Source organism: Mus caroli, unplaced genomic scaffold (assembly GCF_978045245.1).
Source record: "Mus caroli unplaced genomic scaffold, Mus_caroli_1 scaffold_20, whole genome shotgun sequence".
In the NCBI taxonomy this organism is placed as follows: domain Eukaryota; kingdom Metazoa; phylum Chordata; class Mammalia; order Rodentia; family Muridae; genus Mus; species Mus caroli.
This window is the reverse complement of record NW_028227275.1, coordinates 38,090,475-38,108,179: the sequence shown is the minus strand read 5'-3', so window position 1 is coordinate 38,108,179 and position 17,705 is coordinate 38,090,475. Positions and strand designations below refer to the sequence as shown.

At 44.3% G+C, this 17,705-nt stretch overlaps 1 protein-coding gene across 26 annotated transcripts in view; it reads left to right on the top strand.

Moving 5' to 3' along the window:
- Trpm3 (transient receptor potential cation channel subfamily M member 3) overlaps positions 1-17,379 on the top strand; it is an 886,635-nt gene extending 869,256 nt beyond the window's left edge. For 25 of the 26 annotated variants that reach the window (XM_085834108.1, XM_085834113.1, XM_085834114.1 and 22 more), the window contains 4 exons: positions 5,076-5,226; positions 5,340-5,539; positions 9,522-9,654; positions 13,824-17,379. In XM_085834108.1, the coding sequence (XP_085690234.1) occupies positions 5,076-5,226; positions 5,340-5,539; positions 9,522-9,654; positions 13,824-15,276 (1,937 nt within the window). In that variant the 3' untranslated portion in view covers positions 15,277-17,379. The remainder of the gene's footprint in view (positions 1-5,075; positions 5,227-5,339; positions 5,540-9,521; positions 9,655-13,823) is intronic. The other variant, XM_021152606.3, reaches the window with a different exon arrangement.
- The last annotated feature ends 326 nt before the right edge of the window (positions 17,380-17,705 follow it).

The window sequence follows — 17,705 nt, the reverse complement described above, 5'->3', positions numbered from 1 at the left end:
TGGGAGGGCTGGCTTACTGTGCGGGGTTATACAACAGCATACAGAGTAAGATCTTCTGTTGTTCTGGACAAAGACTTTGGGAGAAAAATCCTATGCTTTCTCCGTCGGTATTTTGCTACCATGACAGCTTTCTGTAACTAGCAGGTTATGGTAGCACTTGGTGAGAACTAGAATTAAATAGGAAAACAACCAGACTGTGACCTGATAGTAAGCATCAGTGTAGCACTTAGAGAGATGCATGGCATTGCATCCTGGTGACTGGTATCACCATGCAGAGAGTAACACCATCTCTCTGTTTAGCACCTGCATGCACCAGATGGTACTCAGTTCTTCAGTTTGGTGAACAAGAGAGACAAAAATTCTGCTCTCTGGGCTTACATTCTAGGAAGGATGCCGTTGGCCCTTTATTTCAGATTAGGTCCTCCCTATTTCAGTCCTGGGAATTAAACCCAATATCCTATTCATGCTAGGCAAGTACTCTTACTTACTGGAAAGGTGGGGGTCGGGGGCAGTTTCAACCATTGGAACGCTCTTTCACAATGTGTGGCCATAGATTTTTTTTTTCATTGCCCACATAATCTGGCCAGATTGTGACTAGCCTATCAGTGTGTTCCAACGCCCAATTGTCCATTACTACCTATGAATGCATCATTAGCAGAACAGGCATTTGCAGTTCCTTCCGTGTGGTGTGTCAGTGTGACCCACATACACAAAGCACAGGGATCCCTTTAAAGCTGGCTGTAACTGTGCAGATGCAGCAGTTATTGCCAAATTTCCCTTCTGTGCCCACATCTGCTGCCACTCCTAGAACACACTTTCTTTGCTCCAAGGGTTGCTGGCTATGTATACATATCTGGCCTGTTTGTCAGACTTGTATACCCCCCCCCCCCAATTTTTGTAAATAGTCCATATTTCCCACTTCAGAGGCCACAGTTAGACAAAAGTTCAGCCTTATCAGAGAAGACCCTTTAAGTTGTGCCCTACTTTGGGGAAGAAGGAAAATAGCTGAATCCTAAAACTGCTTTGACTCCTAAAACTTAAGACACCAACTCAGGGCCAGGCATACTGGTGGATGCCTTTAATCCCAGAGAGAGGCAGGTTGATCTCTGTAAGTTGGAGGGCATCCTGGTCTATAAAGTGAGTCCAGGACATCCAGAGCTTTTTCCACAGAGAAACCCTGTCTTGGGAAAAAGATGACTTAGCCTGAGCTTGGGGTCAGATGCTATATAACTGGGTACCACTTCCAACCTTCTTGTATATACATCCAAGGTTCTAAATATGAACATTTTGTTTTACTGACTGTGGATGTGAATGAGGGAGTTGATGGTAATTATATCACCTGGTACCCCCTCTATCTCTACTCCCACCAAGGTTTAATACACAAGTCTCCTCCCATCTCAGCCTCCCTGGTATTAGAATTACAGGTATGCACCACCATCCCTACCTACAGTCAAGAGTCTTCATTGCAAGTGATAATGACCCAATTAAAGCTGACTTTGGAAAAATAGGCTTGTATGGTTCATGTAACTGGAGAGGGCTGGTTTCCTGCATGTCTCAGTTGGTCATAAATTTTATTTCTCCATAATATCCCTCTCATCCAGGCCCTTTCTACTTGACAGCCTTACATTTTGTTGTAACTAGGGGATGAGGGAAGCTGAGTGAGTTCACATGGGTAGACAGAATGCTCTTATTCAAGGAAAGGACAATGGATATGAAGGAGCTAGACTCTGCAAACATCTACAGGGACTCTATTGACTGTCATTGACAAAGACAGAGAGGACAGCATGCCACTTGATATAACACTGGTAGTGACTAATTCATGTTTGTTAAAGTATTGGTAGAGAAAAAGACCCAAATGCGAATCAAGAAAAGTGAGAAAGGGGGTGATACAGTGATAGCAGCTAGTCCCCATATCCATAAACCTCCATTCATGTCATGTGATGTCTTGGTGCACAGCCCTGAGGACATCCCTAGCAACAACTTGCTAGTATCATAAGACCATTGCAATAACTTACCCTCCTTCCTAATAACTGTTGCTTGTCAAGTCTGGAAGACACCCTGTTCATCTTCATTAGTGGCAGACATCTGTGTGTCTGAGTTATCATACTTTCTAGTGCCGACAAATACCCAGAATGAGGGTGTCATTAGAAGCCCTCATAGAGCAATCCTTTGCACTAACTGCTGCCCATAATGCTCACAGCTTCTTTGCTGATATTGCCAAATAAAGGCCGCCTCTTAATGATTCACTTTTATTATCATTATCACTGTCACAAGGAACATCTAAGTCATTTCGGCCGCACTTGCTATGGAATCTAGAACAGCTATTCTCACCATGTGAGTCGAGACCCCTTTGGGGGTGCCGCATATCAGACATTCTGCCTATCAGAAATTTACATTATGATTCATAACAGTAGCAAGATTACAGTTACGGAGTAGCAATGAAATAATCTTATGGTTGGGGAGTCACCACAGCATGAGGAACTGTATTAAAGGGTCACAGCAGTAAGATGGTTGAGAACCGCTGATCTAGATGATGTTCCTCAGACTGGCCTGACACCTAGACCATCTGACTAAACCAAGCTAAGACCAAGAGCACAGATGCTCAAGGAAGCATCTTTTGTTTACTCAGTCAACAAATGCCTACTGTTTTCACGTGCATGCAAATGTGCTGAGCCAAGAGGAGGGTAACCTTGGAGAATGATGCTCCATTGGGAATCTCATGTATGGTACAGACAAGTAGCTGGGCAGTGGCAGGGATGTGAGAGTCCCAAGACAAACAACAGGAGTGTCGGGAGCATAAGGATATGACCAGCCCCATTCCAGCGGGGAGTGGGGGGCCGTGGTTAGAAAGTAGACTGCTAGGCATGCGTGGAAGAGAAGACACACACCCTAGGTCAAGCTTGAGAGTGGGACTAGGTTGACCACCAGTCTAATGGAAGCAACAGAAACAATGTGGCTCAGAATCAGGAAGCAAAAGGGAGACTGGCCTCTAAGAACTACAAGAAACTTGGTCCAGGTTGTGTCCATAGGGAGAAGTAAGAAGGGGCAGCCCTGGAGAGCCACCTGTAGAGTTTAAACATCACCTGTCAGTGCATTTCCTTCCAAGACCATCTTACAAGGCTGTCTTGGATGGTCAGTAATACCCAGTTACGTCAGGAGCAAGATACAGCCCATTCCCACATCCACTTATCTGCCATACAGAGACAAAGAGCGTGCCCTGGTCATCTAATCCTGGCCATAAAATCAGGGACTTGCTAGCCCACTGCTAGTAAAACCCTTGATGGCTGCAAAGGTATGTTTTACATTTAAAAAAAAAAAATCATGTGGATTTTGCAACCTAATTAAAAGCTCAATTACTCAACCACGGGACCAACTGACAAGGAACAATGAAAACACTGTACCGACAACATCATGGGTCTTCTGGTTCAATGGGTCTTGGTGAGAGCTGGATGTTAGTAGTATTTCAGGCTGCTGGGTGCGAACTTCTGCAGAGTACAGTGCCAGGCAGAAGGGGTTCTGGAGAAAAGCAGGTTCCCTTGCTGTCCTGCTCAAACTTTGTAGACCATGGGTCCTCATGCAAACCCTCCTGCGAGATTCTCAGCAGCACCCTATGGGAAGGGCTGGGCTCTCTTGAGACGCTCTTACCCACTGCTAGAAGACAGACATAAAGTCACCCTGTTCAAAGGCCAATGTAAAGCAGCTGGAAAGGAAGGGCTAGCTCACCTACTGCTTGCTCCTACCTACAAGCAACATCTAGCTCTGTAATGATTAGAATGAGACTGGTCCCTATAGCCTCATATATTGAATGTTTGGTTCCCAGATGGTGGAACTGTTTAGAAAAGTGTAGCAAGTGTGGCCTTCTTTGAGTAGTAGATGTGGCCACGTTGGAGGAGGTATGTCACTGGAGGGTGGGCTTTGACGTTTCAAAAGTCAACACTAGGCCCAGTCTCACTCCTCTCCCTGCCTGCTGCCTGTGAATCAGATATAAGCTCTCAGCTACTGCTCCAGCATCATGCCTGCCTGCCTGTTGCTATGCTCCCCACCATGATGGTCATGAACAAACCCTGTGAAACTTGTAAGCAAGCCCCTAATTAATTTTTTTTAATGTTGCCTTGATCACTGTGTCTCTTCATAGCAATAGAATGGTAACAAAGACAGGCTCTGTGAGCCACACTGTGCAGGGCTCTTGTTATCCAGGACTCCTCCCAACCCCTTTCATTTACCTGGAAACTCCAAGCTGGCCTCATTAGCATATTACTTCTGCTCACTCAACCCCACACAGCACCTTCCTTCTCCCTCCCACCTCCACTTCTCCCCGAACACCCCTGCCTTTGCCATTCACTGGAGTTAGGTTTTCCGTTGTGTTCCTGAAATGCACATATTTGGAATGAAAATGTGGTTGGCTTGTTTTTCATAGACAAGTAGCTGTGGCCTCTGTGGTCCATCCCTGTTACTCCATTCCCCTTTATCCTCTCATCCATCAGGGACACCGAGTGACAAGCTCTCCGGGTGCTTCTCAGGGTGCTGCCTGGCACTGTTCCTTCTGTACTGAGACAGCAAATCATTGGCCAAGGCTGTGGCTTGTTTCTCACAACAATTAACAGTTGCCCTGCTGTTAATTTCCAATCAATAGCCTGCCATGCTTGGCTCCAAGCTGTCGGCTGGAGGCCTCTACAGCACATTTTGAAAGTAACTTGCCAGGAGGTAGGACTTTGGCTCTGGCTCCTCCAAAAGCCCCCACCAAACATTTTAGGAACACCAAATTCCCTCTCACCACTACCAGGGGTTGAGGGACTGAGGGACCAGGCAGGTGGCTCTAGACACCTCTTTGAGTCTGATGACAGATTGGGGACACAGGTGAAACTGCCTCTCCTCAAGAGTGGTGGCCCTTTGAATATTCATGAAGATCTCATTTTCCTATTTTGGCTTTTTTGAAATGTTTTGCTGTTTGAGGTGGCTGTATTTTTCTTCCATTTAAACCCCTCATTTAAATGTCTCTTGCTCTTTTTTTTTTCTTTTTAATTTAAATCAAATAGCCATGGTTTCTCATTTTTTACCTGTGTCACTTCCTCTAGCTCCCTGTGGACAGAATGAGACCCGAGAGGATGGCAAGACAATCCAGCTGCCCCCATGCAAGACAGGAGCATGGATTGTCCCGGCCATCATGGCCTGCTACCTCTTGGTGGCGAACATCCTTCTGGTCAACCTCCTTATTGCTGTCTTCAAGTGAGTGGCCACTCCTTAAGGCGTATGGGAGGATGGATGGGCAGCAGGCGGAGGGAGCCAATACTTCAAAAAGTCAATACTTGTTTGTCATGTGACTCTCCGGTCTGTTTCAGCAATACATTTTTTGAGGTCAAGTCGATATCCAACCAAGTATGGAAATTTCAGAGGTACCAGCTCATCATGACTTTCCACGAAAGGCCGGTTCTGCCCCCACCGCTCATCATCTTCAGTCACATGACCATGATCTTCCAGCATGTGTGCTGCCGGTGGAGAAAGCATGAGAGTGACCAAGACGAAAGGGACTACGGCCTGAGTGAGCTGCAAGCCGGCGCCTGCAGCCGGAAGTTCCCAGCAATTCCCATAGGCAGTCAGGCAGGATCCACGCCTTTCTTGGTTCTCCTGCCTCATGCATATTTTAGGGGATGGGACAGGGACCTGCATGATGAGATACAGAATTAAAGGAAGACAGTATAGCATGAGCTGAAGACAGAGTTCTTAACCACATCTAGTTAAGAGAAAAAGCCTTCTCCAACAGTGCTGGCTCCACCTTCACCCACACTTCTTCAAAATCAGCCACATTAATACACACCAAGTACTAAATTAGATATAATTCTTTAAACAGTGTATCCTGAGTTTTAACCTTCCATGCTCATTTCTGGAACTATCGCTATTCCAGATCTTCAATGTTTTCTAAGCCCTTAGCACTGTACCTATAGGATTTTATTTTATTTTTTATTTATTATTTTTAAGAGAATGAAACTTGCTTTCAAAGCACAGAACAGTGGCCTCTCCACCACCCACCACCCACCTTCTAGCCTGGTGGGAAGTTTGGCTGACACCGTGCTGGAACAGTTCCTCACTGAGTAAGAAAGTGTGACTCATTGCAGGAGACTTAACATATCCATCTCCACACATTAAGTACCATGGGCTCCTGCAGGCTCCTAAATGCCCCGTGGGCATAAACTCTAGAATTGCTGGAAGTGCAGTGACTTATAGACAATCTACTGTGCCTTTTCCAGATGTGTCAAGTCTACATCTACATTAAATCCACAAACATGAGCCTGTGAGATGGTGGTCCAGGAATCTACCTCTGGTCCATGGTCCATACACCCATGGCTTAAAACCAGAGTTATTTAGTCAACTGTTTCTCTTAAGCTGAAACTCCTAGTGGTCTCCCTGACTAAGCAATGTCCTAGACATTCAAATCAGACAGCTGGAAAGACCTAGAAATTCTATTGTCATTTCCTTCTGAAACACAAGTTTAGGCCAACAGAAAGCTGGGGTGCCATGATATTTTGTTCTCAAATCATGTCAGCCTGGTCAAGTCCTGGGCAAGGAAGACTGTCTTGATTGCTACCTTACAAGAATATTGTGCTGGGGGTCAACTTGGGGCTCCAAGACAATTTCAAAAAAGCATAAGCATTAGTGGTAGAAAACTTGGCTTAGCTAGAGAGTACAAGATGACTGGAAATACAGTGCAGGACGGAGGGCTGTGGGATTAATTTTTTTATCATCATCACAACCAAATACCTAACAAAAGAAACTTAAAGAAGGAGAGATAGTGTTCATAGTTCATGGTTTACAGAGACTCTGTTTATTATGGCAAGGAAGGCCTTGGAAATGACAGGTCTCCATAGCAGTAGGATTATAAGGAGCTGGCTAGCCAGTTCCTCCTACCTCCAGGCTATGAACTTTAAAGACTCATCCACAGTAACCCAGACAGACCTCACATATCCTAATACAGCACTGCCATCTCTCTGAGGACCAGTTACTCAAATGCATAAGCCTGAAGGAAGGGGATTTTTGTGTTCAAATTACAACAGAGGTCATCCAGAGACCTATTTCTACTTCAGAGCCCATTTCATAGGTCTAAGGTCTAAGAAGTCCCACCAACCTCATCTATATGATTTGCTTTTGTTGTGCCCTGTTTATGTGGCAGGGTCTTACTTTATAGCCCTGGCTAGGTTGGAACTCACTATATAAATCAGGCTGGCACCATCCTAGCAATTCCCTACATCTACTTCCCAGGTGCTGGGATTAAAGGCATGTGGTACCACACTCAACCATAGACACTGTTTTCTTATTTTAAGCCAGAGTAGTATTAGATGCATCACAGGTCTCTGCCCATGTGGCAGGTGACACAGTTCCCAGAGAGTTCCTTCTCACAGGGAAGATCTTGAAAATTTGACAGGATATGCAGAGTGAAGAGCAGAGAGGAAAGCCCTGCATATATCCACCCATCAGGGAAGAATGAAGATCTCCCTTTCAGCCTCTAGCTGTCATTAAAAGATCCCAGAGCATTTCCAGGTTCTTGCTGAGCCTAAGAGTAAACTTTGAGATATATGGTGAAATCTGACATGGTAATAGATTTTTCTTAAAGAATATTTTATTCTTTTAAAAAGAGCAGCATAGGACTAGGAGTTTGGCTCAGTCTGTAAAGTGATTTTTATACAAGCATGAGGTCCTGATTCTAGATGCAGAGCATCCACAAAAATGCCAAGCAGAGAGATAGCAACAGTGTTTGAAACACACACACACATACACACATACACACACACACACCATACTCCTGTGTGCTCACGCATCCATGCATGCACATACTCACAAATATCAAAGAAGTCTAAGGAGGCACTTGTGAATATTAGGACCACTCCTTTAGATCTTAGAAACATCCCTAGCAGAGGGCAGCATGAATCCTTGGCATCAGGGAGGGAGTCTATACATGGTCTCTCTTCTTCTTGACTCTAAATTTCATGACCACATCTCAGGCATCCCTCAGAGTCTGCCATATTTGAAAAGTGCAGTCTGACTGTTCTGGTCTGGTGTTTTCTATATTCTCTGTGGCTTTTACAGTCATGTTTTATAGCCCCTAGCAAGTTCTAATTGATGTTTCTAGGCAAGCAAGAATGATCTAAAACAAAGCCCCCAAAGAGCTGAGACTCTGCCCTCCTAACACTTGAGCCAATCCCTGCAGCATCTCAAGGGCCCAGGATGAGAAAGACTTCCTAATTTGGGAAATTTCCAAAGCAACTCTCTTTCTCACACCCTGTTCTATAAACCATTCAAAGGCTCACAATTCCACCAGCCTTCTCTGGCTGTCACACAGATGGGTATGTTTACCTTTTATTAGCAGAAAACCAGAATAACAATAGCACAGATAAAGGAGACTTCTTTTTCTTACATAAAAAAAAAAAAAAAAAAAAAAAAGTGAGCCAGTGGTCCAGGACTCCAGCCATGGCTCACTGAGGTCAAAGCCCCAAACTCTTTCTAGTTTTCAGCTCAGCACTTCCTTTTGTGTCAAGTTAGTTTTCAAGGTCACAGCACAGTCGCTGAGTTTCCGGTCATCAAATATTTAGGTTGAAGTTAAGAAAAAGAAAGGAAGCCAGGCTGTGGTGCTGCACACCTTTAATCCCAGCACTTGAGAGGCGAGGCAGGCAGATTTCTGAGTTTGAGGCCAGCCTGGTCTACAAAGTGAGTTCCAGGACAGCCAGGGCTATACAGAGAAACCCTGTCTCGAAAAACAAAAAACAAAAAACAAAAAACAAAAAAAAAAGGAAAAAGAAAGGAAACTGAAAAGTATAGAAAGAGCCTCTCTCTCTCTCTCTCTCTCTCTCTCTCTCTCTCTCTGTCTGTCTCTGTCTCTCTCTCTGTGTGTCTCTCTCTCTGTGTATGTGTGTGTGTCTCTGTCTCTCTCTGTCTCTCTCTGTCTCTGTGTGTGTCTCTCTGTCTCTCTGTCTCTCTCTCTGTCTCTCTCTCTCTCTCTCTCTCTCTCTCTCCAATCAAGGAAGCAAAAATCTCTTTCCTACATGTCAAGAATGACTAGAAATGTGTTTACATGGCTCTCTTGACTCTGAATAGAAAAAAAAAAAAAAAAGACAGGGAGAGGATGGGGTTGAACAAAGAGTATCAGTCAATAACATCGGCATGTCTCGCTACACAACCCAGGAAATTTGGAGCCTTTAAAAGATATCCATGCTTCCAGTTGCTTCCTTTCCCTTGCTTCCTTTATGTTCTCAGTCCTGAGGCTTCCTTAATTAAGCCCAGCTCCTGTGGTAGCCAGGTATACCCAGGTGGCCTCCAGAGACCGCACTACTCTGTGGCTCAGAATGGAGCTGGTGATTTGAGTGGCCTAATTAGATTTGGACTCTGTCTGGAACTTACAAAAGAATCTGGGAGACTTTCTCCAGCCTGGATTTCTTTAAAAACTTGTCATTAGGCCACAGACCAGATGCTGCTGTGGTCCCTGCTCTGTCTCACGGCTCTCTTTCCCTCCCCACCCCCCTCCACTCCCACAGAACTCTTCATAACTGATGATGAGCTCAAGAAAGTACACGATTTTGAAGAGCAGTGCATAGAGGAATATTTCCGAGAGAAGGATGATCGCTTCAATTCGTCCAACGATGAGAGGATACGTGTTACATCAGAAAGGTGTGTTCCTTCACACAGGTGCTTCCTGCCACAGGCCATGTTACCAGTTAAATTGTTCTCACATCTCTAAAACATAGATCTCTTACGATTAGCTTTATTGCCCAAGAAAACATGGACCTTCTGAAAAAACAGGACATTGCCTGTTCAGTCAGTTGATCAAAGTTCCAGACTTAGAGACCCTGGGTCTTCCCAAGAAATAGTGAAAGGTTTGAGCTGGATGGGAGAATTGGTAAGTCTAGAACAGATCTGGCTTGGACCAGAAACTGGAAACTTTTGTCCTAGACATAAAGCAAGGGAGACCCAGACCCAACTTAGGCTCTTCAACAAGTTCATGTTTCATACTATGATCACTAAGCATTCTTATTCCGGAGAATAGCCCCCTGTTTGGCTTATGTGAGTGTCCCATGTCTTCTAGATAAACAAAAACATAGGTTCTGTCAATCAGTGGGAATAATAGTTGGTATTTTCCCAAGAATTATTATTTCCTATAGAACATGATGAAGAACAAAGAAGTTAATCTATTCAGATTATTTTGTCACTTATCAAATGGCTTTGAGAGCCAAGAGACCTATAAGAAAAATCTCCTACACAAACATTAGCACCTGTGCTCTGGTGGTAAAATCCACATCACAAGACAGGCATAGCCTCATGTGCACCAGTAACCATGGTGCTGTCAGGGGTAGAGACAGTAGGACCACTGGGGCTTGCTTAAGTTAAAAAAAAAAATGCAAGCTCTAGATTTACAGAGAGACCCTGTCTCAAAAAAGTAAGATGCAACACACACACACACACACAAGGCATGCACATGCCTGGGAACACACAGGACAGATATCTATATAGCTCTATATTTAAGCAAATGCTCCTATGGTTTCTTGTGTCTCTTGCATGACTATAGATTAAGAAAACAATCATTCCAAGCTGGTGTATTCATAACCCAGCATTAGCATTCAAAAGAACACTCAGAGAGTGTCACGAAGACCTGGTGCAACTGGGCTGTAACTGTTTACTCTATAAAGACAGAAAAAGCAAACTGTGAATAGTGTAGAAGACATAATAGATTGATGGCTGCAGTCAGTGTGATGAAGCTTCAAAGATTTGGGAAACACTTCTAATTTTCATGAAATGACACTCTGTGTGTCTACATCAGAGATTCTTTATTAACAAAAGTTTAATTTTTTTTGTCTCTTGCTCTTTTTTTTAGAGAATGCAGCTTATATACATAGGTATAATCACATATGCCAATGTGTGGTTATATCCATAGGTACCAAGCCAATATTAATACGGTTTAAGGCTGTGCACAGATTTTATACACAGCTGCCACTACAAAATAGAGAGATTTATGATATGCTATAAAGTAGTTCACTGGCAAACAGAGGAAGGAGCTGAAATTCTGAAGTGTTCTCTTCTTCTGAAGCCTTGGAAAGCTGTTTATGAATGGACATACAGCCATGTGCTTCCAGAAAATTGTGCCATGTGGGAATAGTACCATAGCTGAGACACATTTCCTTGGCATATGTCTTCAGGCCTTTGAAATGCTTTTTGAATTCAGGAAACCACAGGCCTGGGAGGTAAGAAAGGCAAGAAGGGAGAGGTGTGTTAAGATGCCAGGAAAGCTTTGCCTCTCTGAGGAACTGGGGTGATGAGGGCCATATGTCAGCACATGTGAATATTCTATGACCAAGACAACTCCTCCTGGAAAACCCAGGAAGGAACCAGAGTCTCTCACTCCATGTCAGTCAACCCTGTAAGACGACTCCCTCCCCTGACCTGCCAGGGTGGCTCCTCAGAGTCTGAGTGAGGTGAGAAGGTACCAGGAATGTGAACAGAGAAGCTTGACCTCTTGGTGCATGAGCAATAGGAAGACTGGGCCTAAAGACCCAGCATGGCCTCTTAAGCAGGCCCAGGGCTGCAAACTCAGGCCTTGTTCTTCTTCTCTGGCTTCTGTTCGTTTTGGAGTATTGCTGTGGTTATTGTTGAGTTCTTGGCATTTCTAAGAAAACCAAAAACTAATATCTTGCCACAGTGGAACAGTATGCAGCACAACAGAAATGCCCCAGGATACATCTGTACTGGCTGCCTCAGTATTCTCCGGGATATGCTTTCTGAGTGGAGTGGCAGGTGATCACAGCACTTGCCTCTTAGTAGAGACAAAGAGAGAGCTAGAAACGGAGATCTGTATGCGAGTGTGCCTGTGTAGAGACATTAGCAGAGATGTTTGTGGCTGCCTTTCCCTGTCGATTATACACAGACCGTATAACAGAGAAAATATTATATTATTTATTATATAATATTATTATATTTATTATATAATCCCACCTTCGTGCAGATTGCAGAGATGGGAAAGCAGAGAGCATCAAAAGCTTATTCTCTTCTCATAGGCATGTACCACTTCTCACCTCCCCTGTACCCTGTTGTCAGCATCTTCTGAGTTAATCTGAAATGGACCTCTCCATCTAGAGATGTGAGGGATGGAAAGCTGAAGACAGTTTATTTCCATGAAACATCATGATTTCTACAATGGCCTCCTTTCTCTTTTTAACTTAGTCACTGTATGTGTCTATCGCCTTAGGGATTCCTGTTCATTTATAAATTCTTATCATCTGTGTCTACATTCTGTTGCTTAAGCTATTCAACCATGATCAGCACAGAGTAGCCGAAATCATGACTGAAAATCCTTGGTGGGCTCTGTGTGTTCATTCATATGTGGAGATCAGAAGACAACTCACAGGAGTGGGTTCTCCCTTCTACCGTGTACATCCCTAAGATCAAACTCAGATCATCGGACTTGGCAGCAAGTGCCTTTGCCTGCCGAACTTTTGGGACCTTGCCTGCATTGGTCCCAAACTTTTCAAGGAAAAAAAATAAGTTTAAAGGAAGATGTCTAGTTATAGAACAAAAGTAAAGTAAATTTGACCCTACGTCCTTTTTAGATGTTAGCTTCTACACTAAGCCCCTTACAGTTATGTTCAGGCCCTCATCATTAATTAGGTTGTTGAGTGGTTAGATGGTTAATCATACCCAGAATGATGGATGAGAATGGATTAACACGGGCCCATACTGTTTTCTACAAAACTTAACACAGCAACAACCTAGGAGTGCAGAAAAGTCATGAAATTTGCTTAAAAATAGATCTTGAGCTGGGTATGCTGTCGCATGCCTTTAATCCCAGCACCCAGGAGGCAGAGGCAAGAAGATCTTTGTGAGTTCAAGGTCAACCTGGTCTATAAAACAAGTTCCAGGACAGCCAGAGTTACTTAGACAGACCCTGCATATTTTTTTCAGCCCCTTTGCAGCTGGCTTCCAGTTCTGGTTCTATTTTTTAAGTCTGTGCAGTTTTGTTCTTAGGGGTCCCATCAGACCTTTCCTAGTTTACCTAAAGGGCTTCTTCCTCCTGCATCCCAGCTTCCTTTCAATCTTGTTGGATTCCTGGTCTATGTCCAGCTGACCTCCCTTGTTAGGCCTCAACTCATCTGACTCTCTCTCTCTCTCTCTCTCTCACGCTCTCTCACACCTTTTCTCTGTGGTATGGAGCCCTAAGCCCAAAGGGCGTTAAACAAAGAGGTCCTTACCACCCAGGCTATGACACACAGACATTTTTCAGCCCTTGGACCAGTGAGTACATATAATCATGCCAAAACAGCACCATTATCCCCTTCATATATCAGCCCTATATCCACTGGGCTCCACAAAGAACAGCAGGAGAATAGCTATCCTGCTTCTTATTACTCTCCTAGTGCTTAAATACTATTAGGAAGCAGTACCTGGGGGGTGCTGAACTGAAAGCTAAAAGCCTCTGAATTGTGGCAGGCACAGTAGAGCTTGCTAGTCATCCCAGCAGTTCAGGAGACCGAGGTAGGAGTGTCACTGGGCAATCAAGTGCAGCCTGTACAACACAAAGTGACTTCTTTTAAGAATTACTAAAACTACAGAAAACCAGTGGATTAGATCATTTCCAAAGTGTCTTCAACACAAAAGCATTCAGATCCTGTGATCCCTGATACCAGCAGGAACGCCACTCTCTCTCTCCCCTTCAGCCTCTCCCTTTACCCAAAGCCCTCCTGATTGTGTCTTGGAGTCGAGCACAGCTTTGACATCTGCTAGCCTGATCCTCCAACTCCCCCAGCAGAGGAACCCACCCAAGTGACTCTTACTCTTTGCTTCTCATACAGGGTGGAGAACATGTCCATGAGGCTGGAGGAAGTTAATGAGAGAGAACATTCCATGAAGGCTTCACTCCAGACCGTGGACATCCGGCTAGCACAGCTGGAGGACCTCATCGGGCGCATGGCCACCGCCCTGGAGCGCCTGACTGGTCTGGAGCGGGCAGAGTCTAACAAAATCCGCTCAAGGACCTCCTCAGACTGCACAGATGCAGCCTACATCGTCCGCCAGAGCAGCTTCAACAGCCAGGAAGGGAACACCTTCAAACTTCAAGAGAGTATAGACCCTGCAGGTGAGGAGACCATGTCCCCAACTTCTCCAACCTTAATGCCCCGTATGCGAAGCCATTCTTTCTATTCAGTCAATGTGAAAGACAAAGGAGGTATAGAAAAGTTGGAAAGCATTTTCAAAGAAAGGTCCCTGAGCTTACACCGAGCTACTAGCTCCCACTCAGTAGCAAAAGAACCCAAAGCTCCTGCAGCCCCTGCAAACACCTTGACCATTGTTCCTGACTCCAGAAGACCATCATCTTGCATAGACATCTATGTCTCTGCCATGGACGAGCTCCAGTGTGATATAGAGCCTCTGGATCATTCCATGAACATCCTTGGGCTGGGCGAGCCAAGCTTTTCAGCTCTAGCACCTTCCACAGCCCCGTCAAGTAGTGCCTATGCAACGCTCGCACCTACAGACCGACCTCCCAGTAGGAGCATTGATTTTGAAGACCTCACCTCCATGGACACTAGATCTTTTTCTTCAGACTATACCCACCTCCCAGAATGCCAAAACCCCTGGGACACAGACCCTCCAACGTACCATACCATCGAGCGTTCCAAGAGTAGCCGCTACCTAGCCACCACGCCCTTTCTTCTGGAAGAGGCCCCCATTGTAAAATCCCATAGCTTTATGTTTTCTCCTTCAAGGAGCTACTACGCCAACTTTGGGGTGCCCGTGAAAACGGCAGAATACACAAGTATTACAGACTGTATCGACACAAGATGTGTCAATGCCCCCCAAGCAATAGCTGACCGAGCCACCTTCCCTGGAGGTCTCGGAGACAAAGTGGAAGATTTATCTTGTTGCCACCCTGAGCGAGAAGCAGAGCTGAGCCATCCTAGCTCTGACAGTGAGGAAAATGAGGCCAGAGGCCAGAGAGCTGCCAATCCGATATCCTCTCAGGAGGCTGAAAATGCAGACAGAACCCTATCCAACAACATCACGGTTCCCAAGATAGAGCGCGCCAACAGTTACTCGGCGGAGGAGCCAAACGTGCCATATGCACATACCAGAAAGAGCTTCTCCATCAGTGACAAGCTTGATAGACAGAGGAATACGGCGAGCCTCCGAAACCCCTTCCAGAGAAGTAAGTCCTCCAAGCCGGAAGGCCGAGGGGACAGCCTATCCATGAGGAGACTGTCTAGAACATCGGCCTTTCATAGCTTTGAAAGCAAGCACAACTAAACCGGCTTACCGTGTGTTGCAGGAGGCTCGAGAATCCAGCACTAAAATTCTTCCCAATGCCCACCACCATGTTCCCCCTTCCTTGAGTTAGACCTGCTTTATTCTTAGCTGAGCAAAACAATGGGAGACATTAACTCAAAGGTAACCTCTGGGCCACAGGTCAAGCAAGCATTCCATCTGGTCCAGTACAATACACAGGGGTTAAAGCATGTTCCTATCTGTTGGGCAGGGAGGGGTAAAGACAACAGACAGGGGCTAGAGATGAATGGGTGTCACCAGGCACCAGAGAAAGTCATGAACTCTGGGGAGCCAATGGGCTTCAGCACTCTCCATGCCAACAGGCATCATGGGATTTTGGCCCTGTTATCAAGAGTCGAGGGCTAAATTGCAAAATGAAATAAGAGTAGGCAGCGTACAAGATGAGATATTCTAAACTTCCGTTCTGTTTTCTTTTCACATTGGTTCCATCACTGGTGACTGATGAAGAACATCCTTTTTATTCAGTATAAGCCGGCAGCAAGCAGTTCTACCTAACGTCCCACATCCTTCTCATGCCAACACCTCTGTAATTGGTCATTATAAAGAAAACCAAGGTAACAGTCATATATACAGTTCACCTGTCTCTTATCTATTCACCTCTGGTGCCACAACTGTTTATCTCTTTAGAAGAAAATAAGGGAACAGAAAAAAAAATGCCTTTTTTTTGTCTTGTGATCAAAATGAAAGAAGAATTGATGTTGAAAGCAAAAGTCATATGATTTATAATATACCACGGGCAATCAAGTATAGTCAAGGAAGCTCAGGATGAATGTACTCAGATACTTTTATATTTGTAAGTTATTTTGTATCTCACCTGTCATCCAAGAATTCACCTGTCAAATGTGTAATATTGAACTTTAAGGAAAAGGTGGGAAGATCTAACATTAAATTGCCAGTGGGATGTTGTCATAGTCTCACCGTTCATAGTGTGTGACGCTGCTGTGTGGGCCTTCATCATCTGCATGTCTCCACTATGTCCTCCAGACACCTCCAAGATGTAACTGCCAAATTTCCATACTGCTCATCACGTGACCATTTTGTATTTGAACACATGGTTATATGTGGATATTTTCATACCTAGAGTTTTAGCCATCTAATCTGGGCTCAGCATAAATTTAATCAGAGTTTTTCAAGGGCTGGTATCTTTTTTATGGAAATGTTCCAAAGTACTTTTTAAGGAAGTTTAAAAACCATAAATAACCTTAGATTTGACTAGGGGCTTGATAGCAACCCAAACCCATCAGTTGCAGGTAGGCCATGAATGTTTCTTATTTACAAAGCTATAAAAAAGATACAGTAGGGCCAAAATAGAAAGCAAATTTACCATATACAGAATTCTATAGTTTATGCTGCTTACATATACATCCACATACAGACTCATGTTTATATACAGTATATATACAGACACATAAAGATTTCTTAAAAGGCTTTGACTTTCTGTCATCTGACGGTATACTATTTTTTAGTGTCCAAGAAGTTTCTCTGGAAAAAGTTTATTGTGCTATTGGATCCACTGTTGAAATTGTAATTTTCAAAAGAAAAATATCTCTGGTCTTCACCTGTCTTTTCACTGAACAAGAACTGTCAAAATGGTCTCCTCCCTCCCTCCCCCCCATGGGATCCTTCATGAGATCCTTGTCATGAGATCCTTCACTCTGGTTGCTCTGACACAAAGCTATTACCACCAAATACAATCTGAATAGATGAGTGCTTCTAAGCCAGTTTGTATTACACCATCTAGAATGGAGGCATATGTTTCTAGAATAGAACCTGGACTTGAAGGGGAATAAAGAAATCTTGACCACAGAACTTTGGATTCCTATTTAGATCATTGAACACAAAGTCTTTAAGAAAAATGGTTTGGGGCCAGGAATAGTGGTAATGTTCACTGTGTGTGATTCTGGGCACTTGGGAAAAAAAGGAGGAAAATGAGGAAGTGAGAGTCAACCTCTGGTACATAGCAAGTTCAAGGCCAACCTGGACTACATGAGACCCTGTTGCAGAGAGAAGGGGAGAGAGAGAGAGAAAAAGACAGAGAGAGAGAAAAAGACAGAGAGACAGAGAGAGTCAAACAGAGACAGACAGAGAGGGAGGGAGAGAGGGAAAGAGGAGGGGAAGAGAGAGAGAGAGAGAGAGAGAGAGAGAGAGAGAGAGAAAACATAATTTAATGTTCCTGGTCCCAGGTGTTCCTTGTTTTGTTTTGTTCTTTTCACTGTAGTTCTAAACACCGAGGTGCATATCCCTTAGTGAAATCAAGTCAGTACCCCACAAAACCTGTCGCCTTTAAATATTTTTTTAAAGAAAAAAAATTTTTTCAGCAGAAGAGTGGCAAGCGTGTATCCGTAAAGAATCCTTTTTCATCCTGGGTATTTAGGCAACACCCAAGCTCT